This window comes from Corvus moneduloides, chromosome 28 (genome assembly GCF_009650955.1).
Source record: "Corvus moneduloides isolate bCorMon1 chromosome 28, bCorMon1.pri, whole genome shotgun sequence".
NCBI classification, from domain to species: domain Eukaryota; kingdom Metazoa; phylum Chordata; class Aves; order Passeriformes; family Corvidae; genus Corvus; species Corvus moneduloides.
This window is the reverse complement of record NC_045503.1, coordinates 310,697-337,557: the sequence shown is the minus strand read 5'-3', so window position 1 is coordinate 337,557 and position 26,861 is coordinate 310,697. Positions and strand designations below refer to the sequence as shown.

Genomic DNA, 26,861 nt, shown 5'->3' with positions numbered 1-26,861 from the left:
TCATGTTGAAGCTACTTAGGGACAGAAGTGGCAGTTGGATGAGAGCTGACCGTGTCAAGCAGCAGGCAAAAATTCAGACTAAAGCAAAACAAGTTCTCGGTTTTACACGTATTTTTTGTCTTTTCAAGATGGCAGAAGGGTCATCTGTGGGCTTAAACATGAACTTCAGCGCAAGGAACTCTGTCCAGTTTTGGCCTCTGCTGTGGGTGTATGTGATGTTGGATAATCCCTGCCCGTTCCTGTGCAGCAGTTAGGCTGTTCTAACACAGAGATTGTCAGGATGGTAAATACAGTATGAATTGGGAGGGCTATGGATGGCTGACTGAGGAAATTAGTAGGTTGTTGGGGTTTTTTGTAATACTGCTCCTTTTATGGTTTCTGTGTGCACGGGCCAGTGCTGGTTAACACGCCATCCCCGTGCCTTCAGTGTGGGGGGCTGCCAAGTTCTGGTGATGGGGGGAAATTCAGTGTAGAGGGTATGAACCACCCCACTTCAGGCAGCTTTTTTCCTTTGTATCCTGCTGCTGAAAGGGATGGGAGTTGTACAACGACCTGCAGGAATGTCCCGTGACTGGGGAGAGGCAGGAGCTGGGGCATCACTGGTCCAGTTCCCAACGCAGGCAGCTGGGGAGCGGGGGGAGGAAAAGTGCTTAATTCCAAAGTTCGGTGAAGCAACAAACCAGCTCTTCAGGCTGAACCGTTCCTGTCTCTCAGCCTGTGCCTTTAAGCTCCGCCGCGAACTCCCCCAGTGCCTCCCACCGCCCCCGCCGGCGCCCCGCGGGCCCGGGGGGATGAGCTCGGGGCGGCTCCGCTTGGGGAGAAGCTGCCGGGGAAGGCACCTGGCGGCAGCGGGAAAAGCAAAGCAGGTGAGTCCCTGCTCCTTCTTATGAGCCCTTTTTACTTTCTTCGAGGTGCCGGGGTTTCTTGGCTCGAATGGGAAGAGAAAAACCCGCACCTTTCCCGACAGCTGCACCCACCCGTGGATGCTCCTCGCCACGCGGCCCCACCGCCCAGCGCGATCCTTCCTGCCCGGCTGGGGCTCGGGCAGTCCCCCTCCTCCTCCTTCTCCTCCTCCTCCTCCTCCTTCTTCACCACCTCCTTCTGCTCTTCCTCCTTGCTTCTTCATCAGGGTCAGACAGGTTTGCTGCCTGCACCCGCAGATTTTCAGACAAGCAGGAGTTTGAAACTGCTTCTCCACGCTGGATTTTCCCCCATGCTTGGGGAAATCCCTCGCGGTTTGCTGGCTCTGAGGAAACGGCCTGTTTCTGAATTTATTGTCTGTGAGGAAAACAGCTCAACTCACCTTTTATTGAAAGTAATAGATGGAAACAAATTCCGTGCTTCCTTTTAGTCGCTGATGGCTAAGCAGCTTTCCTTACGTAATGCTGGAGAGCTTTTTAGTGCTTTTCGATTCCATGTAACTAACGTGATTCAGGGGAGGTTGGGAGCACTTTGCGCAAACGGGTGGGTAGTGCTGGAGGGGATTCGTTCTGGAGCAAAGGAACCCACTGGCTACAGAAATGGGCTCTCCATTGAATGTCCGTGGAAGTTTGACCCTTCTGCCAGTTCTGCCCCGCAGCTGTGTTTCTGTAGCACATTTCATCCTTTGCCTGTTAACCAGTGTGGGTTCAACCACCGCATGTGGGACCTAATGGATGAGCCTTGGTCAAAAGCAACCTCTAGACTCTCTTCTCTGAAAGTACTGGTTAAGAGAAACATCTTAGTTTCTTAAACACTTTGGAAACCAAATGCAGAGAATGGTCTATATTATTTGAAAGCTATAACAAATTAGGAAATATTCTAGAAAGAAAGTTCAGGGTACGTCATGGAAAACAAAAAGTGCAACTTCAGCAGTAATGCAGACCTAAATGCTGAAACAAGCAACATTATCATTGTAGGAAATACAAGAGTGAAACAGCCGTGGCAGTGGGCAGCTTAGACCTCGGCACGGGACAACTCTTACGAGCAACCTCTATGGGCTTGAAATAGCCCCATTATTTGAGCTTAAATAAATGTTTCTGTAGCTGAATGGTTCTTTGTTCCCGCGGTGGACGGGAAGGGCTCGAGAGTCACGCTGCTTTCACACCCACTTGTCTTCCAGCCCTGAGGCTGCCCTGCAAAGAGCTCCGGCACAGCCTTGTCCTGCTTGAGGGAGGCCCGAGGTGTCAAACGAGGCAACGCCGCCCAGGGCAGGGCTTGCTCAGTCCGAGTGTGCCAGCGTCCTGCGGCCTCTGCCCGGGGATGGTCTCCTCAGGCAGGGGGGCCGGCCAAAGCTGTGCATGGTCACACAGCGCTGCAGTTCAGCATGTCACACTATCCCCTATCGATACACGCAGAGTTTCACTCTGTGGCCTCTCATGGGCTCAAGCGCTGTGAGTTCACTGCTTGACTGATATCTTTAATCACTGCTGGTTTCTCTGTGTGAGTTCTTCCTCTGAGGGAGCATCCATTGCAGGTAACTGATTTCAGGGTAGCTTGGGGGTTTTGTGTCCATGAATACTAATGCCTACCTGACAATCTGTAATAACAGCTGAAGCTAGGTAAAAATGTAATTTACACATTGTTTCTAATGTATGTAAGCTGGTAAGAAAGAATAAAATGTGATTATTTGCAAAATGAAGACCTCTGCTTTAGCCCCTGTTCCTCCAGGAACCTCTGGTGCCAGTATGTCCATTAGCTTCAATGGGACCAAGATTTCTCCCACAGCCTCTGCACAGGGCCAGACAGTGTTCAAGGGAGGTGAGTGAATGTCAGTGAAGGAAATGACATGAGTTAAGCATGTGAGTTTTTCTTGGCCATTCATAAGCTGAAAAGTATCAAATTATATAGTGCTCCTATTGTGGAAAGTAAGCGGACAAACATGGACTTCCGGGCTTACTGGATACTCCCTATGTGTATTCAGTATTTACTATCTGTTCTGAGTTTTCAAGCCAGCACAGTTGGGGGTAGGGGGGAGGAAGCTGCCTTTATTTTATTGTGTAATCCATGGCTACAAGTTTAAGAAGTAATTGCAGGTACAAATCTGCCCAGTACTTTGTTAGCAGAGGGAGAGCTCAGGGCTGAGTGTCTCCAAGGTGGAAGTGATGTTAGAGTCTTTGTTACCAGTGATAATACGAGCACTGGGAAGCTCAGCTTGTCTGTCATGCCCCAGCTGAGACTGCTGAGCTGGCAGGCAGGCAGAGGATCTTCTTACTTGTAAATTGAGAGATATTTGTAGATCAAGAGGGACAATAAACAAGGCTGGCACAGTGTCATTTGGCTTGCTGAAAGCAGGACTACAGCTGAACCAGATGCACCTCCATGATGAGTGCTGCAGGTGAGCAGGGACACGGGATCCTCACTGATCTGAGTGGCAGGGACTCAGATTCGCTCACTTGCAGGCTGTGCATGGTCTAGGGGCTTGCAGTGTCAGGGCTTTTCACTCAGCTTAATAACAAGAGGTGTCCTCAGCTCAATCTGCAGTCTCTTACATGACGAGAGTTTCTTTCTGCTTGAAAGTAGGGTCTAGCCTTTCAAATGCAGCACAACCTCCTCTAAGTGTTAACCTACAGAGAGATGGGGACATGGACATGCTCTATACATCCATTACAGAAGCTGGAGATGGGTTAAATCAAAAGGATTAGAGAAATACAGTGTTGGGTGATCCAGGGAACCAGTGTCATGGTAGGTGAAGCTCATGTCACACAAAAAAAAGACCACGTAGCCAAACCTGTATCTGCTGGTCATGGGATGGTTTGCCTTTGATGCTGAGCTCTGTCCTGTATCTGTTCAACCAGCTGCTGCTGTCCCTGCATGGGCTTCTTTTTCATGACATAAGATCATCTCATCAGAAGGCTTAAGGGGAAATATATGGGCTAAGCGGGAAACAACAGTGTTGGAATAAGTTCCAACACTCCTTTCTCTGGAGCCCCGCTCAGAGAGTGGCTGTGGGATACCCTTGAGCCATAAGAGGAACTGGCAGGCAGTTCTTGGCCTCTCCAGACTGACATGTCCTCGCACTACCCCACCACCCAATAGATACCACTGGTTATAAATCCACTCCCCTATGAAAGCATTCTACCCTTCTCAGTAGCTGTTGCCACAAGTTCTGAGCCTCATTTCAATACAACCAAATCCCCAGCTGTAAGGAAAAAATCATAAGGCTTGACCCCATTTTAATGGAGATATTTGAGGTTGGCTGTTCCCACTGCCTTGCTCTGCCAGCAGATCTGTTTGCACACCCACATCTATCTCCTCTGGTCATGCTTCTGATTTCACTTACAGCAAATGACCATCTTCTCTCTCCTGCTCAGACTCATGGTTTGGTGACACAGATATGGTTTGTTGTTTTGGTGGCTGTGATTTTGGATGGTGAACCTACCAAGTGAGGCATATTAGAGTCTGCTTTCTGCTTTTGGGCAGAACAGAAATATTTCTCCATCTGGAGAAATATTCTGCATCTGCTGTATTCCCCCTCTGAAGTGCCACAAGTCTTGCCTTGGTGATAAAACTTGCCTTTGGCCGCAGGCTCATTAATTGCTGAGACTGCAGGCAGATCTGCTGCTGAGCTTGTGGTCTGCCTTGAGCAAGTGGCATATTTTTCATACCTGTGCCATCATTTTGCAAAGGCTCTGTCTGGGTGAACATTTACAGGTCACAATGAGTTTTACAACCCCTGTGTCTGAAGGTTCAGTAGACACAGTATTGTTGTGTTAAGAGCCACAGTACCCCACTATGGGATGAAGCAAATATTTTATTAACACTTGGTTATTCAAATGGTTGCAGCATATTGGCTGCCCTTTATAATCACAGTGTGGGAGAAACCCAGCATGCTAGAATACAGAAATGCAGCACAAAGACCCCAGAGCAGCCCAGACTCACCGTCAGGGGGTTGGGTGGGGGTGGGGGGTGGTTTCCTTGCATTATCACTTGGGGGACATCAGGGTTTCTTCGCATTTGTTGTCGGTAAATGAAGCCGACTTTTGAAAAAACGGGTATCACTGTTTCCTGTCTTTCTTTCCTCTGGCCCACAGTTCAGAGCAGGGCATCTCAGCTTGTGTCCCTGTAGTCGAAGGCTGCTGGTAGGGGCTGGCAGACTGGGAATGGCAGAAGTTGGAGAAGAGCAGGAGGGAGCCTAGGGCAGTGCAGTGCAAGATTGGCATGTCAACCCTCCTATTCTGAAGGGAGAGAGACTGGAGAGGGGTAGGAAGGCAGAAGAAAAGGCCTCAGGAGGTGAAAAAATGAAGAGGAAGACACAGTGAGGTGAAGGAAGAGAAGTATCAAGTACTGGAAGAAAGAAGTCCAGGGTATGTGGAGGTAAATGAAGAAAACCAGCCCTTTTGCTGGGCAGCAACCAGCACGGTACTGGGAGGTCACCACTGTGCTTCAGACTCAGGAGCTGTGGCATTTTGCAAGAAGACAACTTCTACCTGAAAACAGGAGCCAGCACAATTTGTGCTGGAGAGCAACATGCTCTGGGCCAGTCCTACAGGTGTGTATGGCATGGGATCACCTGAGCTGGAGAGACACCTGCCACGGTGAGCCTGGGTCTGTGCCCAGTGCATGGACAAACAACCAGGGTGCCTCTCTCGTGGCCCTGCCTTTCCCCCTTTTGCTCCTGAAGGTGATATTCCCCCAACATGCTGCACATGCATGTTCTCACACACACACACGTGAGATCACACACACATGCTACTTGTCCTCTTCTACTACAAGAGTGGGTGTTAGTGACAGTTTGGCTAATTGGGTAAAGGAATATTTTTACCATATCACTTTATATTTTACAATTTCCCTACTTGAACCAACTGAGAAATAAAATCCATCTTCCAAGGAAATCCTATGGAATGACTAGAGCAAAATTCAGACTTCTGTGGAGAAGAGAAACCCTGGGCTGCCAAGCAGCAGCAGAGCAGTGGTGGTAGCCACAACCCAGCACCGCGGCAGATCCTCAGGGACAGCCAGAGATGGTGGCAGCCTGCAGGACTGCGCTTGCTGACTCTCTGCTGCACATCAGAGGTGCCTTCTCTGCTAAAATGTAACAGTGAAAAGACACCCCACTGAGACTGGACTGAGAGGACTCTCTTAGGTCAGAGTTCCCCACATCCCACTCTCAAGGGCATCATATTTTATAACCACTCACAATTTATAAGCTGACAAAAACCCATAAATGTACTTTTACTTCTCAATATTACTACTGGAAACTCATGACTGTTAATACTCTCCTAATTTCTGCCCCACTAGCAAAATTTACTTTTTCCTCATCTGATTTTATGCCACAATATTTTTCACTGTGTCTAGCTTCTTGCTACAGATCTCTACTATGCATTTATAGATGATCCTTACTATCTTTCAGCAAAAAAAATTACAATCTCTATTTTGCTCTTGCAAAATGGGCTTTCCATTTACACATCCTTTCAATTCTTTTTTAACTCACACCACTGACACCAAAAGAAAATAAACTTTCCTTATGCTAAAAGGGAGAGCAAAGACAAGTTTTGATTGTTTTGGGAAGTAGAAAGTTTCTCTAAACACTCTATTTTTTCCAGTTAAAATGCCTCTGCAATCACTAATATGAACTTCTTTCTGGGGTTCCAAGTACCTTTGATTGTAGTATGACTTCTACATGCAACTAAGATTGTATTGTCAGAAAAACAACCAGCCAGAGCCAATTTTGTCTGCAATGTTTATTTTTTTCTCAGATGCATTTGTCCTACCTTTGAGGTCCATTGAAGTCCACTGTTGCACTGGTCAGCACACCGGGACTAGATTTCTGAGTGCCCACATTCAGCACACTGCAAGAGAGACGGTGACTCCAAAACCTACCAAAGGAGGGAAGGAGGGACCCCTCATCTGTACGTATTCAGGTCACAAGGACCACTGGAAAAAAAGTTCCCTACTTGTCTCCCCTTTGATGCCTGAAGTGGCCACCTGAAAAACACAGACTAGACAGGAATAAGGGAATAAAGGGAGGTGTTTATTTGAAAGGCCTTCAAAGATACACCCTGGGGAGCCAGAGGCCACTGCCAAGAGGGACCCCAAGGTGGACAACAGGTCACAAGCTCTTCACACTTTTATAGGTTTGGTTCATTTGCATATCAGGGTTAATCCTCCAGTTAAAGCTTCAGTTAATGATGCGTTTTCCCCAAGCTTCCCTCCCCCCCCCCCCCCCCCCCCCCCCCACTTTAGAGGCTTTTGGTTTATACTTTTTGGGCCTAGGATGGTCTGGGTGTCCTTGAAGAGCAGGCCTGGAGAGGCTTTGTTATGTCTGCCTAGCATGAGAGAGCAGAAGTGAACCAGCTACAAGAAACTTCAGTTACACACTGGGCAGTACAGGATTTGAAAAATATAAAAGTTAAAACCCAAGGCATCACCTTAACCAGAGCTGAATTGTCAAACAGAGATATTGTTAGCAGAACCCAGGGGCCACAGCGCCGGTCTGTGCCAGGCTCAGTTACAACTGGAAAAGAATATTTGGATGTCTGCTAGAAAAAAAGAGGCATCTTGGACAGACCCTCCCTTCCTCTCCCCTTTCTCTCTGTTGACTCACAAAGGAAGTGACCTTTTAAAATCTCTTATCTAGAAGCTTCATTTTAAAGAGCTGCTGACGCCTCTTGGAAAACACTGAAAAGCTCTTCTGAAACAGGGAGCTGCTTCTCGCTGTGTCCCTTTCCTCCCCTCTTCCTTTCATTGCTGGATGCATTTACATTAGAAAAGGCTGTTCCTCTGCAGCTTCTCTGAAGTCACAGTGTGATTTACAGCAGTAGTGAATCGCTGCTGCGGCAGCCCAACCTCTCACCGCACCGTCTGAGTGGACAGGAAGTGACCAGGTGAGATGTTCCTCAGCAGGACAGATTTTGAACTGAGGAAGGAAGACCTGTTGAGGGTTTAATACTCTTGACACTGTTGATATCAAGCCAGAGTAAGTTTGAGAGGTAATAGTGCCTTGGCAAGGCTTTTCTGGTGTCTCCTGTAAATCTGAGTTTCCCAACAGTTAGAGGTTGAGTCCTCAAAAAACGCACTCTGAAGCTGAGCTCTGGACCCTTGGCCAAGAAGGTTGGACTTCTGTGGATTTCCACTCTGACCACACAATTTTTCTGAGGCAACTTTAGCCTGCCAGCTGGAACAGAAAGATTGTGTGTCTTCTTCCTGCCTGTGAGGGAGAAATAATAATCCAGTAATTTATTACATTTTAGGACCACAGGAAATCAGTGTCCCTCCTTGTCTCATCAAGCTTGCTGCAGATACTAGGCTGTCTGAATGATAGAATAACAATGGATATTCCAGGCTGGTTTCACTCCTAGTGATACCCAATTGTTGATGATGTGCAAATAAAGGCCAAATACAGTCTGGCTTGTACTAGCAAGACTGCAGACAAAAAAAACCCCAAGATAGATGTTTCTATTTTTGGCATTTTTGAATTCACACTTGGAGCACCATATCCCATCTGGGCATCTTCAGTGCATGGAAAAACATTGACATATTGAAACCAGTCTAGCAAAGGCCAGGAAAAGGTGGAGGCAGGAAAGGTGATGTGAAGGGGCTTTACTTCTTGTGCAGGACCACTTGAGGTAAAATACTAGAAGCACCAGTGCCAGTGCTGGCCACAGGGAAGGAGAATCTGCTCATCAGGGTAGCAGCATAGCTACAATTAAAGAACATTCTAATTGCTCTGCATTACTAGGCATTGGGAGCTCTCAGCTAAATGCTGTAGCGGGCTTTGCCACCAACTGTGATTTTATAATTCATCCAGAATTCCTGCAAAGAATGTGGAATAGCATTGGGCTATATGAAACCTCATCTTGGAATCTGCCTCATAAACAACTATTTTGTTGAGGGTGAGGTTTATTACTTACAGAGTTTTAATCTATATATCATGCACCTTGGGGATACAAGTAGCCTAATGCCAAGACTTCCATAGCCAGGTCAGAATGGTCCAGCAAGAGCAGACAATGATTTCTGATGATTTCAATGCCAATTAGCTCTGGTCCATTCACGAGCCAGATTCCCAGGCAGGTCTCTCTCCACAGCCGTCTATTCAGACTGCAGTTTCATGTTTAAGGATGTGACTGCAGTCTAGTCGTGTTTGCAGACCTATAAGATTACTCTGAGATAAATGTTGAACTTTACAGCTCAGCTGTTCTGCCTGTTACTGCAGCTCCATGACTCCTGAGCAGCACCAAAGCATCCCCTAGTGACACTGGCTGGGTTTAGGATCTTCATGAGGAGTGATGTCTAAGACACAAGGAGCAAGCCAAGATATCAAGCCCCTTGCTACTCGGCCCTTGCTAAGAGATGAGGTACCTGTTCACCCTGGCATTGTGGGCAGTAGGACCTTGAAACCCTGCTGCTAAGCAGGTACAGGGTGCTGCTGGGCAGGTTCTGTGCTCCTGGGACACTGGCTAAGCATTCATCCAGAGCCTGTGCAGAACATCGAGATGGAGGCATCAGGCTGGTTCATGCTCACATCAGCCACAGCTATTGTGAGCATGAACACATTAGACACCACCACTCAGTGGTGGCCTCCTAGGAAGACAGAGAAGGGGAACCAGGCAGGGAGGAGCCACTATGGTTGAAGTGCTCAGGTCCTACAACTTGAATCTGCTGACTGCAGCCTGGGGCATATTCAGAGGACACAGTGTGTATCTACCCTTTCCCTTCTTGTGGCAATGCACTGAGAAATATCTTGGCATAAGGGTCGACCCCTGGACTGGTTTTGCTGATTCAGGTTTATCTGAGAAAATGGAGAATTGGCTCCATCAGATTGGTGATTCACCACTGAAACCTCTTCAGAAAGTCAGTATACTGAAGATGTATACCATCCCAAGATTGGTATATCTGGCTGACCGCACCGAGGTAGGAGCTGGGCTTTTCAAATCCCTTGACCTATTAGTTAGAACTTCAGTCAAGGAGTGGCTTCACCTTCCACCAAATCCATGTAATGCCACCTTGTATTCGAGTTGTAAGGATGGTAGACTAGGTATCATCAAACTGGCGGTGCTTATTCCAAGCATACAAGTGCGAAGACTGCACAGATTGGCTCAGTCTTCAGATGTGGCTTTGGTAATGTTTTTGAGAGGGCAACATCTGGCACTGTTACATGAGAAGTTATGGATGTGAGCCAGGGGGTGAGAAAAAGTCCATCCTGCTGATTTGGGAGCCTATTCCAATGTTAGAAAGTCTTGACGGTGGTGGTGAGGATATATCTGAATGGGAGGCTCCCATTCCCAAAGTCCACTACCCGAGACCTTGTAATTGGCAGAGAGTTTAACAAGTGGAAACAACTGGTTGCCCAAGGCCACAGTATTGAGAACTTTGAGAATGACAACATCACTAATGGTTGGTGAACATGGTATAGAGGCCTACCTCATGGGAAGTTGATAACTGCGTTGCAATTGAGGGCTAATGTCTACCCCACAAAAGAGTTCCTAGCCAGGGGTAGGCATGATGACTCTGTTAGATCTTGCAGACATTGCAGTGCTGATTATGAGACATCTGCCCACATAATCGGGACCTGTCCAGTTACTCAAGATACCAGGATCAAGAGACACAACTCCATCTGTGAGACCCTTAGCCATGAAACTAAGAGAAAGAATTGACTGTGTTCCAGGAACCGCATATAAGGGACGATGGCAATGAACTGTAGAAACCTGATTTGATCTTTGTTAAAGAGGGAAAGGCATTCGTGCTTGACATGACAATTCAATATGAGCACTCTAACCCGTCACTGAAGGATGCTGCTGTTGAGAAGGCTAGGAAATATCAGTGCCTTCTCAAACAGATTCGAGACCTTACGAACACAGCAGACATTGAATTCATGGGCTTTCCCATAGGAGCACGGGGGAAGTAGCAAGATAAAAATTCTGAGTTGCTGTTGGTCCTAGGTCTCTCTAAGACAAGGCGAGAGAAGACTGCCCAGGTGCTCCTCTCCTCTGTTGGTATTGTACATATGTTTTCTAGCAAAGCCCGTTCGACTGTACCCGCTTAGTAAAATATATCTTGGCTGTTGACATCGCTTGGACAGTGGGTTGGACACATGGGAAGGGTCTGTTCTTTCACTCATACTGTGTTGCCCATCGCCCATATTTGGGTCTAAATTTTCCAATTTGGACTAGGTGGATGTGCCACCTTTACTTAACCCAGAAAAGAAACGTGTAATTTTGTATGTTTATTAAGTAGCCAAATGCCTCGTCATCTAATTAGTGATGCGCATGAACGGATGAACGAGATTCCCACTGTCCCTACCTACTATCCAGCAAAACCACAGCCAAGGGAATGAGCTTGGTGGAATCAGCAGGGAAAGAAGACCCTGTTGAGCTTGACTCTAGTCTGGTGCTGTGAAGAGACATGAGAGGTGCAGAATAAGTGGGAATATCCTGGGGTAACCTTAGCTGGCATGACAGATTTCATCCCAGTCTTGTCATTTTCCTCCTCTTCTTTTTAATCACAGAACCCATCTGTAGAGCTGCTCTGAAAGCATGGACCAGATAAAGCCAGGGCAAGGTACCCAGAGAAGGAGACTGGGGGCCTGCTGCTGGAAGGTAACCGCTGCTGCTGCTGTGGCAGGCAGCGCAACAGCCCTTTGCCTGGGGATCCTGCTGGGTGAGTGTGCAGCCAGGTGCATTCTTTCAGTTTATCAGCTCCAAAAGAGAAGTGGTCTGCACTGCTTATAGCAAAAATCCTCAAAATCCTCCTACTGAGGACAAAGTGCAGACACCTTTCTGCATGTATGCACAAAAACTGCAAGGGCTGTAGTCAGCTCATGTTCTCAATATGTGACTTGGGAGCACTTTATCTTCAGTGCTTCATGATACATATGCGCTATTCCTTTTCTCCTTGACCAGTCTGATGTCCTTCTATGACAAGATGACCTGCCTAGTGGATGAGGGAAAGGCTCTGAATCTGGTCTACCTCAACTTCAGTAAAGCCTTTGGCACCAGTTACCATAAACTTTTTCTTGAAGAAACTGGCTGCTTATGGCTTGGATGGGTGTGCTCTTCAATGGGTAAAAACTGTCTGAACGACCAGGCCCAGAGAGTGGTGGTGAATGGAGTACCATCCACCTGGAGAATGGTGACCAGTGGTGTTCCTCAGGGCCACTTTGGGGCCAGCCCTGTTTAATACCTTCTTCAGTGATCTGGATGAGGGGATCAAGGGCACCCTCAGTCAGCCCCAAGCTGGGTGGGATGTTGATCTGCTGAAGCAATAGTGTGGCCAGCAGGACCAGGGCAATGACTGTCCTCCTGTGCTGGGCACTGGTGAGGCATTTCACATCCTGGGTTCAATTTTAGGCCCCTCATGACAAGCAAGTCATTGAAGGGCTGTAGCATGTCCAGTGAAAGGAACAGAGCTGGGGAAGGGTCTGGAGCACAAATCTGATGAGGAGCAGCTGAGGGAGCTGGGAGGGCTCAGCCTGGAGAAAAGGAGGCACAGAGGAGACCTTCTCACTCTCTACAACTCCCTGACAGGAGGGTGCAGCCAGGTGGGGGTCAAGCTCTGCTACCAGGAAACAAGGGACAGGACAGGAGAAAACAGCCTCAAGTTCTTCCAGGGGAGTTTAAGATTGGATATTGGGAAAATATCTTCACTGAAAGGACTGTCCAGCCCTGGCACAGGTTGCCCAGAGCAGTGGTGGAATCCCCATCCCTGCAGTGATTTAAGAAACATGTGGATCTGGCACTTGGGGACATGGGTTAGTGGTGGCCTTGGCAGTGCTGGTGGAATGATTTGACACGATGATCTCAGAGGTCTTTTCCAACCAAAACAATTCCATGATTCTATGATTCTATCCTCTAATCTCTCCCTGTGACTTTGAAATTTCTTGTCACTGGACCTTGCTGCCTCTGCCATTTTCTATCACAACCACTTGCAGTCACTGATCACTGCCTGTTTGACTGTCCCACTCCAGAGCATGACCACCATCTCCTTCCCTCTCCCACCTCTGTCCTGCTGCTTCTGCTGCCCCATGGCCAGATGCCACCTCAGGCCAGCACCCTGGTGAAGACCCCAGCATGACATGAGTGGCAGATCCCACCTTTACAGTCACAGCTTCTGAGCTGGCTTCAGTATCCAGCAGAACTTTACCGAGGCTGCTCCTGCCGCCAACCTCACGTTGCCAGGCTGTATCCATCTGTTCATGAATTTCTGTCTCAGGCTTGACAAAAATCCACTATTTTCAAGTTCAAACAAGTTCACTGCAAAATGCTATTACTGCACATGTGCAGGGTATCCCAGTTCAGTTATGGGGCACCCCTGAGGCAGCGGGGATGGTCAGGGACAGTCAAGTTGCTAAAAACGGGGTTTAAAGGACATGATGAGATTCATGTTGCAAAGCAGTGAGGAAAGCTGCCTCTGACAGACACCTTCCCTCTCTGGCAGCCTGCCATTCCACTGGAGAGGCCAGCTTCGAGCACACAGTGGAGCTGCAAGGAATCATATTCAACAGCAGCTTACAGATGGAGAACTCGGACTACTATAGGGTGCTGACACCTGCTCTTGAGAGGCTGGTGAGTTGATCCGGGCCTTCTGAAAAAAGACTTGTGAAATACTGTGGTGGTAGCACCAGCAGAATCTGTTTGCCAAGTGCAGGAGGAAAACCAGGACTTCTTAAACATCAGCAGGCTACACTGTGGGGCTGAACTGCACTTCGAGAGGCCTTGTCAGGGCCCTGAGAGACATTTGTGGAGTGGGAAATGTGTGTTCAGGCCTATTCCTTGCAAATGAGGCAAGAAGGCACAAAAAAAGGATGCCCTAAAGCCAGGGTGGGAAAGAGGTTACACATGAGCTGGACATGGGTGCTTCTTCTGCCTGCAGAGGCAAGAGACCATGCATCAACAGCTCCAGATTCCAACAAAATCCCAGGTATCATCTATTCCCACCTCCTTGGGAGTCCAGTGTGTGACCATCACTCTCTGCTTTGCAGTTTCTGTCCAGTCTCCAAGAATCCCAGCTGGACTGGAGTTGCACCGGTTGCACCATCCTGGGCTACAGGTGAGTGTAGGCAGCTATCTCTGCAGACCCTGCAGCTCATGTTTCAGGGCATTCTGACAAGCCTCACCAGGAAGGTGAACTCACACCTGCACTCTTGTTCAAAGCTAGTACAAAGAAAAACTGGTTTTTGGTCAAGGCTGGATTTTCATCTGGGATTGCAACAATGTTCTGGATTTTTTCATTTGGAAATGCAGTCAGAAAGGGAGAGGAAAACAATTTTGTTCAACCACAGCTTTGGGCCAAAGGAAAAAAGAATTCAAATGACCAGCACAGAGCACAACTCCAGAGAAACCTTAAATTATTAAGAGCCAAATTACTGAGAATAGGGTTTGTTTCCTTTGAGTTCCCTGTAGACAGCTAGCACAGGAACCTGTCCCTTGTACTGATCATGAAGCCAAGGTCCCCGTTAATTCTCTGTCTCCCAGTAGGAACGGAAACTCCAGTGTGATCGTCCATTTCCGCCTCCTCTTCACTCCCCAGGATTCCCAACCCCTGAGCTCTACCTTGGAGGAGGAAGCTCTCAGGCATGGGCTGGCGGCTGCCCTGCACAAGCAGGGGCTCTCCCTGGCTGCCTACGGGACCATCTCCTCAGCTTCTCTCACAGGTATGGCCCTCCTGCCACTGCCAGGCAAGCAGAGCAGGGTGCCCTGTGCCGGGGCTGCTGGCACCCAAGCTCACACAGCTAAGGCACCATATGTCTCAGCCAAACTGCTGCAGGGCTTCAGCTCTGGATATCCAGTCAAGGCTTCATGCCCAGCAGCAGTGTTAGAAATGGGGGTGCTGCCAGGCACCCAGCAAACCGATAAAAAGGTCTGCCTGACTCCCAGCCGCTCCAGCTTCACCAGACAGCAGCAGAAACCAGCCTAGATCTTGGCTGCTGCTTAACAGACATTTGTGGGGTCCCCAAATACCCCTCCAACACTACTGCTGTCCTGCTGCTCTGCCCTGCAAGAGCAGCTTGAGGGGCCACAGCAACAACAGAACCTAAAGCAGAAATTGCAGCACCTGGAACCATTCTGAGGGACAGGGGATGAAGCTCCAGGAGGTTAATTGCTGGGTTGTCTGTACCTACCTGTGCACAGCAGCCCTCAGAGCTGTAGCAATAACTACAGCTCAGGTTGCTATTTCTCATACTTGAATTACTCTCTGAAACCCCCTGACAAGAAATTCTCCTTTCCTTCTGTGACTCTGGAGTTGTGTGTGACCGTAGGACTTCAGGTTCAGCCAATTAAAAAAAACGTGCCTGGGAAACAAGAAGGTGTGGGCCCCTCTGCAGCTCCCTCCACACCCTCTGCCACAATGGGCAGGATCCCTGGATCTTTGGGAGCCTTGTGCTGCCCAAATGGAAGGTGCCTAGAGTCCCCTTGGCTTTAGGCAAACAGCCTTGCATAGCTTCAGGCCCAGAGTCTGCTCCTGAGAGGCAGCTCACTGCCACAGCTTTTGGGAATTTCCCTCTGCATGTGGAGTCCCCCCAAAGTCTGCAGGGCTGTAGGGGGTTGCTCCTCCCCTGCACCATGGCAGAGCACGGGTCCCCAGCAGGGACCTTGGCCCCGCCTCACACTGGCCACGGGTGGGCAAAGAGATAGCCTGGCGGGAGAGGAAGATGCAGCAAAGCCTGTGGCAGCCCCAGCCCAGGAACACAGCTCCAGGACCCGAGGCTGGGCTGCCCTTGCTGATCCTGATTCCTTCCTCTTTGTCTCAGGTCCCAACAAGGTTCCTCCCCACAGACCTGGACTGAAGTCAGGTAAGAGCCAGGCAGCAGGAAGGGCCACCTGCACTCTGCAGCCTCCTCCTCCTCCTCTTCCTCACCAGCAGCCTGGATACAGATACAAAAGGTGCTTGAGCCCCATCTTGTTCATAGCCTGGTGGCCCAGGGCCCTGCAAGCTCAAAACAAGCTGCAGCTCTGCTCTCAGCACCATCCTGCAGGGACTCTGGCCCAGACAGGGAGCAGAATGACAAGGATACGGTGGTGGTTGCCCCTGGGGAAGCCAGGGGAGAGTTGCTGTGTGGACTGCAGAAGACACGAGTGAGTAAAGCCTCGCTGTCCCCAGGGAGCTGCCCCTGAGACACAGGCAGTCACTTGCTCCCAACATCCAGTATGTGAAAAGAAAGCCCTGAATGTGACAGCCAAACAGCTGATGCCTCTGATGGAAAGGGCTGTGCTGAATCTCTCAAAGGAGGTCTCCTGGATATGGGGGCCAGCCACAACCCACTGCTGCAGACCTTGACAGGTGGGACACCATTGGCTCTCAGGCACTGAAGAGAGCCAAGGATACGGCATGACTTTTCAAGCCAATAGTAAATGGCTGCATCAAGAAAGGGAAACTGTGCCCTGGAAACACCTTGGTCCCACCAGCTGTGATGGGTTGTGACAAGATCCACCTTCCTGGTGGGTTGGCACAATGGACAAGAGCCACATGCCCATGAGCTGCTGGAAGCTGATCATGAGGCAGTAGCTGAGCTCGTCATACTAGTCAGGATGCTGCTCTACAGTTTCTCACCCTAAAAGAGTTTCAGGGGGGATGCTGTGGTGGGCCAGTGCTTTGCAGTGCTCTTTCCAAGCCTGCAGGTTAATAGCTGCCCTGTGACATCCCAGGTACCATCCTGCTGTTTGAGCATATGCAGCAGCACACACAAGCTGAAGCAGCTTTTCCCACTTGCCCCCAAGAACCTGTTGCTGGGGTGCAGTGGCAGGATCCTGATGCACTGGCTTTCTCCTCCCTTTCAGACTGTGGGAGTCGCCCTGCCATGCAGACTGCCAGCAGGATAGTCGGAGGCTCAGAGGCGTCCAGAGGAGAGTTCCCATGGCAAGTCAGCCTGCGAGAGAACAATGAGCACTTTTGTGGTGCTGCAATCCTCACAGAGAAGTGGCTGGTGTCTGCCGCTCACTGCTTTACTGAGTAAGTTTTAGTCATGCCACCTTCCACCCTCCATCCCCATTCCAAAAGCTGCCATATCTGCTCAAGCTCCCACTGCACCACTCTGCCCCATCATGGGGAGAATGAGGAGTTTCCATCACTCCTGGAGCGGATGGCAGGATGGGCAGGAGGCAGCTTGGGTTTGCAGGACAGTGTTGTGGCTGCAGGCTCACATGGCCCGCACTGTCTCTCCTCCAGGTTTCAGGACCCAGCCATGTGGGCAGCTTACACAGGGACCACCTCCCTCAGAGGCTCTGACAGCAGTGCAGTGAAAATGGACATTTTACAGATCATCCCACACCCCTCTTACAACGCTGACACAGCTGACTATGATGTGGCTGTGCTGGAGCTGAAGAGACCTGTGACCTTCACTAAGTACATCCAGCCTGTGTGCCTGCCAGATGCTGGCCATCACTTCCCCACTAGCAAGAAGTGCCTTATCTCTGGCTGGGGCTACCTCAAGGAGGATTTCTGTAAGCAAAGCATGGCAGCCAGCAGAGGAGACATGCTGGGGTTTGAGCAGGGCAGGATGCATTGGGGAAGGGAACTTGGACCTTGCTCTGGCCAGCCGGGGTGGGCTGTACCCTGAGCTGCTGATCCTGTGCAGGGCTCCCTGCACTGAGCTCACAGTTGTGAGCTTTCTCACGTCTTTCTTGTTCAGTGGTGAAACCCGAGTTCCTGCAGAAAGCAACAGTGGAGCTCCTGGACCAGAACCTATGTTCCAGTCTCTACAGCCATGCTCTCACAGACAGAATGATGTGTGCTGGCTACCTGGAGGGAAAAGTCGACTCCTGCCAGGTAAGCTTTGCCCAGAGAAGATGGCACAGCTGCCTGCACAAGGCTTTTCCCTCCCAGTATGTACCAAATGACACTTGAAGAAGCAGAACTGACACTATGGTCACTGTTTCCCTTTGATGTTTGAGGCCCTGCCTTGGACACAAGCACAGATCAATGACTGCAGGAGACACAAATGAACATATGTTCTCTACTGCTTAGAGCAGGGCACTGTTGTTTAAGGGGCTCTTTCAGCTAATTAACTACTTTTCTTCCTGAGCTGTCATCAGGGCTGGCCATACTAATGTTCCACACATGTCTTCAGATCAAAATCCAGATAGGCAAAGGGCAGCAGTGGAAACTAAAACATACACAGCAGTTTTGGTGACCAACAGTGTTTTTTTACTTAGCCTTTATCCAACCTGGAACTGCAAGTGATCAGCTGGTGACAGGCCTGCCTTTCATAATATGGAGAGAGGAGAACTGTGATATGCGAGGAGGACTGTGATTTCTAGGTCTGTCTCTGTGGTTTGGCAGGACCATTCAACAGAAACCAGCTAAACAAAACTGCACTTTTCTGGTGGTAGTGCTTCATGTTTCTGCACCAAATACAGCACAAACACCAGAGAAGGGGCCAAGAATGGAAGATTCAAGGTTGGGTGATGAACATGACCCATCCGGTTATTCATTACTGGTCTAGAGCAGCTTCACAGACACCACATGTCCATCAGTCACAGGGCCCCACAGTAACCAAGAACTGACCAGGAAACCGTAGACCAAATCAAGAAAAGCTCATGCAAACATTAACATGGTGTCCCTGGGTTGTGTATCAGGCAATGAACACCCATCATCTGGCTGTGTACAAGCTTCTAGGATTAACCTTTATGAGGTTTAACAAATTATTAAAGCAGTAGAAATGCTAAATCCTAGATTTTACAGATGGTGTCCTTTGTTCTTCTGGCATATAAAGGGCGCAAGGCTACTGCGTAACAGCAGGACAGTGTTCCCACATGGAGGAACACCCAAAGGCCAGCACAGAAATGCTCCACTCATCACTAGGTTGGAGCAAATATGAAGTGAGTTAGGAAACACAGGGACAGAGAGACCCCAGCTGGCAGAGGGATGCTGAGGGTGGCCAGGGCAAGCTCAGTGCATCCCCAGGGAGATCTCACCATCTGGCTTTTCTTGCAGGGTGACTCCGGTGGGCCCCTGGTTTGCCAAGAACCATCTGGCAGGTTTTTCCTGGCAGGAATTGTGAGTTGGGGTATTGGATGTGCTGAAGCCAGGCGGCCTGGAGTTTACACACGTGTTACCAAACTCAGAGACTGGATCTTGGATGCTATTTCTGCCTTCCCTACCTCCATAGCCCGTACTGTCCCTCCAGTACACTTCAGTACTAACATGGTCAGCGCTGAAGAGGTCAACACCATCACCGGAGCAACCCCTACCACCTCACCAGCCCCCGCTGCCAGCAGGCCAGTGACTGCAGCAAGACCACAAGGTATGAGCACCCACAGCGGGTGCACCTTGGCAGGCAGAGTGACAGGTACAGGTCCAAACGTCAGGTTTGTTCCTCTGCTGACCTAAGCTGACCTTCTGTAGGGTGAGCCACACAACTCTGCCTAAATGCTAAGGTACAAGTGACACTATAGGGCTGCCCTGGCTCAGTCCAGAGCAGCCTGGCAAAGTCACTCAGTACCTCTGCAGTTCCATGCGCTCCTTTGCTTATGTGACTGTCTGTGTAATCTTGCCTGTGTAACTGGTCTGCTCTGGCAGGGCCAGAACAGGTCACTGAGGCACAGCAGCATCTGACAGTATTTAATCTGTTGGTCGCTTACTTTTGCTTGCCACCTGAGGAACTCCCAGCAGTTCAAAACTGATGGCTGCCCCTTCACAGCAGCCATGCATCTCTCCCTGAAGGGAAGGAGGCCATGTGTCTGCGGGATGACCTGTCCACTCCAAGGAGCCCTCCCAGCAGCTTTGCAGGGAGATGCAGATGAAGGGTATTTTTCTAAATCTAGAATTAATATTTTATCTGGAATGGCAAGGCTAAGAGGCACAGAGCTGCTGATTACTCTGCCTTCAAGAAGGGCCCAGGATTGATGACTTGCCAAGAGCAAGATGCAGAACAGCAGTTTGTGTGAAAGTCCAGCTGTACATGGCCACCATCAGGCACTGCCACTATCAGCTGGCAGGGCTTGGGTAGATACCTCACACCTCAGCCCTGACCTGTCCCTGCTAAGGCTAACTGGTTAGAGAGAGCAAAGTCTCCCCTTGCTTGGCTTCTGCTATTCTTGTGAGGAATACTCACAAGTCCTGCTTTGACTTTTGTTTAGAGTGTGGAGGACGACCTGGGTTCTCTAAACCCAGCAAGATTGTGGGAGGAACAGATGCTTCCAGAGGAGAGATCCCTTGGCAAGTCAGCCTGAAAGAAGACTCAAGACATTTCTGCGGAGCCACCATCATTGGGGACCACTGGCTGCTGTCAGCAGCTCACTGCTTCAATGAGTAAGAGCCCATCCCTGCCCCTGCTCCAGCTCACCTGCCCAGCGGCACAGAGCTGTGCAGCCAAATCCACACTGCGGCACTGGAGTCAAGAAATGGAAATCAAGAACACATGTGGGACATCAATTTTTGCTATAACTAGACATTCACAGTAAAAAGGAGTTTGTGGGGAGGTTGGAATGAGGCAGAGAAAGGTTAAAGCAGCCTGAGCAGGGAGCAAGGACAACACATCTAAGAGGAGTGGAAAAAGGTGCAAGAAACAAGATTACAAGACAATAAATTTATTAAAGAAATTAAAGAAACAACAGAGTTTCTTTAATAGATTTAATAAATTTAACCTTAAAAATTGTCTGCAATATATGAAATAGAGACGTGGTCAGCTGGTAAAGGGAAAATGGTCAGTTCAATCCTGCATATTTCTGCTAAACTGCAAGAGCCCAAGCTCAGATTTATAAGTAGCCTAGAAAAAGAAATGAGTACCAAGAAGATAATGCTTGTCAAGAATAAATTCCTGAAGGCAGAAAAGGTGGGTGACTAACTGAAGGATTTTAAGACAACCTCATGTATTAAACAGATGGGCAACAAAGCAGCAAGTGAAATGCAAGGTAGACAAGGGTGAAATGAGGCACACACCAAAACCAGCAGTGCTGTCTCTCTGTGAATGAGGATGAGTCTCCATCAGCTGTTGCAATTCAAAACAAGAGGTCAGAAACATGTGGATATTGCCCTGAGAGCAGCAGTCCTGTGGCAGGGGCAGTTAATGAGCACAGGAATGCAGTAAAAAACAAGGGAGATGAGCAGGATGTTGCTGGTAATGCACAGCACCCCGACTGCTCCAACATCACAGGGAGGGCAAGAGTAACACTCACTGTGTCAATGTGCACACAAGGCTCAGGGATGAGCTGGGTGTGGAGCAGCATCATAACAAGCACAACAAAATAGATCAGACTAGACCTGGGAAAAAAAACAACTGGTGGGAAGACAGTGTTTGATGGGACTGTACAATAATCAAGGGTACAAAGAATTTAGGGAATGCCTTTTGACTGTCTTTTTAAGATAGCAAATAATCACCAGGAGCAGGTGGAAAACAATCAAAAGGAAGCAGTTTTTAATAAATGTCATTAAACTGAATATTAAAAATTCACCTGGGGTTAAAAAAAAAAGAATAAAACACAACTTTAGAAAATTCCAAATAAAACCAAAAAATCCAGCAAGACCTACTGAATACAGAGACACCACCTGTGTGCCAGAACACTCCTGAAATCACAGATTTCTGGAGATTAAGAGAGGATTGTTATTGCATGTTTACTTGCTCTTCAGGTAATATCCAAGAGGTGCCACTGCTGGAAACAGTTCTTTGGGCCGGACTTAGCTGGGCTGCTGTGCTGTGTGCTGATCACGTAAAGCTGTCTGCAATTTCAATGTCAGAATTCATGCCAGGCATAAGCGTGTGAGTATGCACATTTAGGTTTATGCATTTGCAGGACAATTCCAGAAGAGATTGAAGCCTACGTGGGAACAACATCACTAAATGGAACAGACGAGAATGCAGTGAAAGTCAATGTAACAAGAGTGATCCTGCATCCCCTCTTCAACCCCATGATCCTGGACTTTGATGTGGCTGTACTTGAACTGGCAACACCTCTTGTCTTCAACAAATACATACAGCCTGTGTGCCTCCCATTTGCTGTGCAGAAGTTTCCTGTTGGCAAGAAATGCCTCATTTCTGGATGGGGTGACCTCCAGGAAGGGAACGGTAAGCAGTAGTAATGCATTACCTGCTGATTTGCCTTGGAGCAGTGATACCCTGAGCAGCAAAGTCCATGTCACTGTGACCCACAGTCCTGGGAACATATAGGACAGGGGTCAGTAACAGGGACCGTGAGGAACTGACAGAAACACAAGAATAAGCAAGAACAAGGCACACAGAGCACTACCTTAAACCACAGTTACCTAGGAGTCACCAGCAAACAAGTAAATTGAGAGAGCAGCTTGGTGGGAACCAGGAGAAACCTCCTGGATTGCCCTCAGTAGCTCTACCATGCTAAGCAAGTGCCAGGCGCTTGCCTCAGAGCCTGCTGCAGCTCTGGCAGGACAGTGTGCCAGCCACAGCAGCCACTCTCAGGCACAGAGATGTTCCAAGCAATCAGCGTAAGCAAAGATCCCGCTATAGGGAGAAGGCCTCAGAGTGGCACATGTGCTACCAAGGAAGTCCAGCTGACAAGAAGCTCACAAGCTCTCAGGACCATGGGACACAAGCTGCGTGCAGAATCCTTAACACAGACACTAAACTGCACCCTGGGGTGAGCCACAAGCTTCAGGGCTGCTGAGAAAACAGGTTATATAGGACTCAATTCCCTTATGGGATTAGACCTGTTTTCCCAAAGTATATGTTGAGTCAGTCTAAAAGCCACTAGTTCCTTCCCTCTGCTGCACTCACTAATTCTGTGGTTTTCATGCAGACACCAAGCCTGAGATCCTGCAGAAAGCATCTGTGGGCATCATAGAACAGAATACCTGCAACTTCCTCTACAACTTCTCCCTCACTGACCGAATGATCTGTGCTGGCTTCATGGAGGGGATGGTAGACTCGTGCCAGGTAAAAGTGTGGTATTTCTCTACTCTCTAGATTGTTCTAGAAAGCTGGGCTAGCTCTGCCTTCAGCAGATCCCTGTGAAATATTTACTGAGCTGCTGTAACCCAGCTGTGTAATTCCCATGTACCTGAGCACGAAAAACCTCAGCCCACTACTTGGGAGATTTAGAAAAGTAAATAAAGCTCCACCAAGTTGAGAATGACATCCCACCATTCTGTCTGGCCAGACAAATCCTGGTCGAAGCAGATCTCCTCTGGTGGCAGTGAGTCAGTGGCAGTTGGTGGCAGCTGTGCTGACAGGAGCCAGGTTGAGCCACTGACCCTAGCTTCAACCTCTGCACACTCATGCCCTGCATACACACTGCGTGACAGACCCACAGGGCTGGAGAAAGAAGAGCTGGGGGTAGTTAATTCCTTCTGGTGTGACTGAGGGGCAGAGCTGATTGGACTGAGCAGCCATTGTCTTGCTTCTTCTGCAGGGAGATTCAGGTGGGCCCTTGGCCTGTGAGGTGACCCCAGGAGTGTTTTACCTTGCTGGCATCGTGAGCTGGGGATTTGGTTGTGCCCAGCCTATGAGACCTGGTGTGTACTCCAGAATTACGAAGTTCACAGACTGGATCCTGGACACCATCTCCCAGTTGCCCAACGCTGGCACAAGCATCCCTTCCAGTTCAGCCATTCCTAGAACTTCTACCACAGCCATTTTTATCCAGCCCAGCACAATGGCTGCAAGTCCAGCCAGCAGAACCACCCTGGGAAAAAAGATGAGCACAACCGCCAGTGAAACCTCCACAGCTCTGAGAACAACCGAGACTGCCAAGCCCACCCAAACTCCAGGTAAAACTGATAACTGATGCATTGACATGTTGGTAGGATGCTTCCAGCATAGAGGGTACTGAGCAGGCCATGGGTTATTGCCTTCCAGTGGTGCCTTGTACCAGCCTCACTTTCAAGTGCTCCAGCAAGGTGTGTATTGGAAAAGAAAATCCTGAATGTGATGGTGTTGTGGACTGCAGCAATGGCTTCGACGAGCGCAACTGCGGTGAGTTCTCTTCTGCAGCCCCTGGCTGCTGCCAGCTGTGCTCTACATGACCCAGACTCCACAGTGGCACCCACCATATTCACACCAGCTGTCTTGGGCCCAGACACTGGGGGCCTGGACCAGCCCACTGTAGCCCGGATCATACTTGCTCTGCCAGAGCCTAAAACAAGATAAAGCTGGATGAGCCAGATCCAAACTTATTGCCAGAAAGCGTGGCCTCTTCTACTGTGCTACAGACACCAGAACCTATTTCCCAGCATACTGGCCTTCTGGCCAGTCAGTCTGGTAGCACAGAGTGGCAAGACAGCTCTGCACAACATGGCAACCCAGAAAGTGTCCTGTCATCCCTGGGACTGCTCTTTGGGCTGCACATTCCTCGCCATGTGACAGCTCAGCCAGTCCATCCAAATATCCACTCCTCACATACCACATCCCTGGAAGGTGTGATCTGCGATAACAAGTCCGCAAAATATATTCTGTCTGTCAAGCCTTGCCTCAGCTGTGGGAACTGAATTCATCACATGTACATGCTCTCCTAGAAGGTTGTCCCACAGCACAGGTTATGGAAGGCAGGCAGTCATTCCTTTCATTTAAGGTTACTTAAAACCACGGTGCTTCTTCCTCTGTTCCAGACTGTGGCTTAACAACTGCTCTGGCCTTCAGCAAGATCGTGGGTGGCAGCAGTGCGGCTCGAGGAGAATGGCCCTGGCAAGTCAGTCTCTGGCTTCGGCGGAAGGAGCACAAGTGTGGGGCTGTCCTCATTGCTGACCGGTGGTTGCTCTCTGCAGCTCACTGCTTTGACATGTAAGTCTGAGATGAGCTAGTTAAGCCAGCTGGCTCTTGGCCTCAGTCCCATCAGCCCACCTGCCCTTCCCCCTGCCTCGCAGTCCAGCATCCTGGCTGGGATGCTGTGCCCTGCAGGAAGCACACACCCCCTATCAGAGATATGGCCCTACAGGTAAGTGTGAAGAGGAACGAGTGGAGCAAAGCCTGAGTCTACCCACTGTTCTGGAGACAGGGGTCCTGACTTCCCAAGGTGTGGCCAGCCCCACAAGTGGAGGGATGGCCCTCCTTGTGAGGCTACGGTCCTAACAGCCAGGTCTGCTGTCTTTCTGCAGTTACGGTGACCCCAAAATGTGGGTGGCCTTTCTAGGAACACCCTTCCTGAGTGGCATTGATGGCAAAATGGAGAAAATATTCCGTATCTACAAACACCCTTTTTACAACGTCTACAGCCTAGACTATGACGTGGCACTACTGGAACTGAGCACACCTGTCACGTTCAGCAGCACCATCAGACCTATATGCCTCCCAGACAATTCTCACATCTTCCATGAAGGGACCAGATGCTTCATCACAGGCTGGGGCTCCACAAAGGAAGGAGGTACTGGCTGAGAGGGCCCTCCCATATCCATGATGGCTAAGCTCAATGCCACCTTACACTACAACACTGCAAGCCCAAACATCTACAGTTCCCACACCAAGCACTCCCATCCCAGGCCATAGGCTGCAGAGGATACCAAGCTGGGCAAGGCCTGGTGTCACCATCATCTCCTCCCCGGCTACTAATCCTCCATTTGGTCACACCTCTGCCCTCCTGGAGCCTTGGCAAACTTCCTACATGCCAGCCACTGTGCTCCCCACCCCCACAGCAGCTGCTCCAGCTGTGCTCCTGCAGTACGAAGACCACCCCAATACCATTTGTGTCTGGTCAGTCAAACTGCCTGACAAACTACACACCCAAGGGACCTTCCTGTGTTTGCTCTGCTGAACCAGGCCTGATTCACTCACCCAGAGCAGGTCTCTCCCTCTGGCAAGCAAGCAAGGCTGCAGGGACCCCACTTCTTCACATGCTGCTATTTCTCATGTGCTCTTCAGCCAGCTAATAGCAATACTTGTCTCCTCAGGTCTCATGTCAAAGCATCTGCAAAAAGCAGCAGTGAACATGATCGGAGACCAGGCCTGCAAAAAGTTCTACCCTGTCCAGATCAGCAGCAGGATGCTGTGTGCTGGTTTCCCACAGGGCACTGTCGACAGCTGTTCAGTGAGTGCAAGAGCAGCAAATGCTGTGCTTGGGACAGAGCAAGCTCATGCCAAATCCCTAGGCTATATTCTCTCAGGAGGGCCCTGCCCTGCCTCCCCTAGCTCAGCTGTCTGTTCATCCATCAGCTGGCTGCTGCTTCTATCCACATCCATCCTGCACACACCTCATGCTGCTTGCCCCACCAACCTGTGACAGGTCAGGGAAACACAGAGAGGTAATGCTAAGCGAGAGACCACAGGGATACCATGGAGCCTGTTCCATAACCCTATTGGACCTCCAAACACAGTCTTCTATGTTCCAGAACCCCAGTCTCAGATTGTTCATGCAGGTACATCACTGAGCAGTCCTCCAGCTTAGAATGAGGCTCCTGGGGAAGTGGGGAACAGGACGGCAAATGCCCATGACCCAGAGAGAAAGAACATTTCACAGCTGGGGGAGCTGCACTGCCTGTGGCTTGATACTGGATCCTTTTCCTCTCTCTGCAGGGCGATGCAGGTGGGCCCCTGGCATGTAAAGAACCCTCAGGGAAGTGGTTTCTAGCAGGAATCACAAGCTGGGGCTATGGCTGTGCCAGGCCATACTTCCCTGGTGTCTACACCAAAGTCACAGCTGTCCAGGGCTGGATTGCGCAGAACCTCAAGCTCTGAAACTGCATTTCACCACTCAGGGAAGGTGACGAATGAGAGGAATAACTGCCAGAGGATGCACTAACCCCTCAGCTATTGTACATTTTTCTGATGTTGCAAAGGGGTGAAGATGGCCTTGCAGGTATTAAGCAAATGCCAGTTTTGTGTGAACCGGTGGTTGTGATACCGAGGCATTTGATAACTGCTTTGCATAGAAAGGTACAAATTCTAGACATTTTCTATAAATAAATGAGGCCTGTCCCATCTTAAGACCTGGCCAAACATACTGTGCATTAAAACATGACCTTTCTAGTTGGATGGGTGCCGGAAACATCTGCCAAAGATTCATGGAATTTGGCTGACCTCTGCCTGTGAGCTGTCATCCCAAAGC

The 26,861-nt window shown here is 49.5% G+C and overlaps 1 protein-coding gene across 5 annotated transcripts; it reads left to right on the top strand.

Annotated features, from left to right (window-relative positions):
* Positions 1-568: 568 nt before the first annotated feature.
* Positions 569-26,774, top strand: TMPRSS9 (transmembrane serine protease 9). 5 transcript variants are annotated; one of them, XM_032092955.1, is made up of 20 exons: positions 569-866; positions 6,678-6,830; positions 11,426-11,577; positions 13,354-13,481; positions 13,898-13,965; positions 14,391-14,569; positions 15,668-15,709; positions 16,695-16,866; positions 17,083-17,357; positions 17,546-17,682; positions 18,850-19,159; positions 19,995-20,166; positions 21,648-21,919; positions 22,626-22,762; positions 23,238-23,595; positions 23,684-23,800; positions 24,433-24,604; positions 25,036-25,184; positions 25,708-25,844; positions 26,330-26,774. In XM_032092955.1, exons 3-20 carry the CDS (start codon positions 11,454-11,456, stop codon positions 26,489-26,491), a joined length of 3,111 nt encoding a protein of 1,036 aa, XP_031948846.1. In that variant the 5' UTR covers positions 569-866; positions 6,678-6,830; positions 11,426-11,453; the 3' UTR covers positions 26,492-26,774. The 5 variants fall into 5 exon arrangements, with proteins under 5 accessions (XP_031948846.1, XP_031948842.1, XP_031948844.1 ...); XM_032092951.1 differs by having other exon boundaries at positions 570-866; positions 24,919-25,184; XM_032092954.1 differs by having other exon boundaries at positions 571-866; positions 14,394-14,569; positions 24,919-25,184.
* Positions 26,775-26,861: the final 87 nt, after the last annotated feature.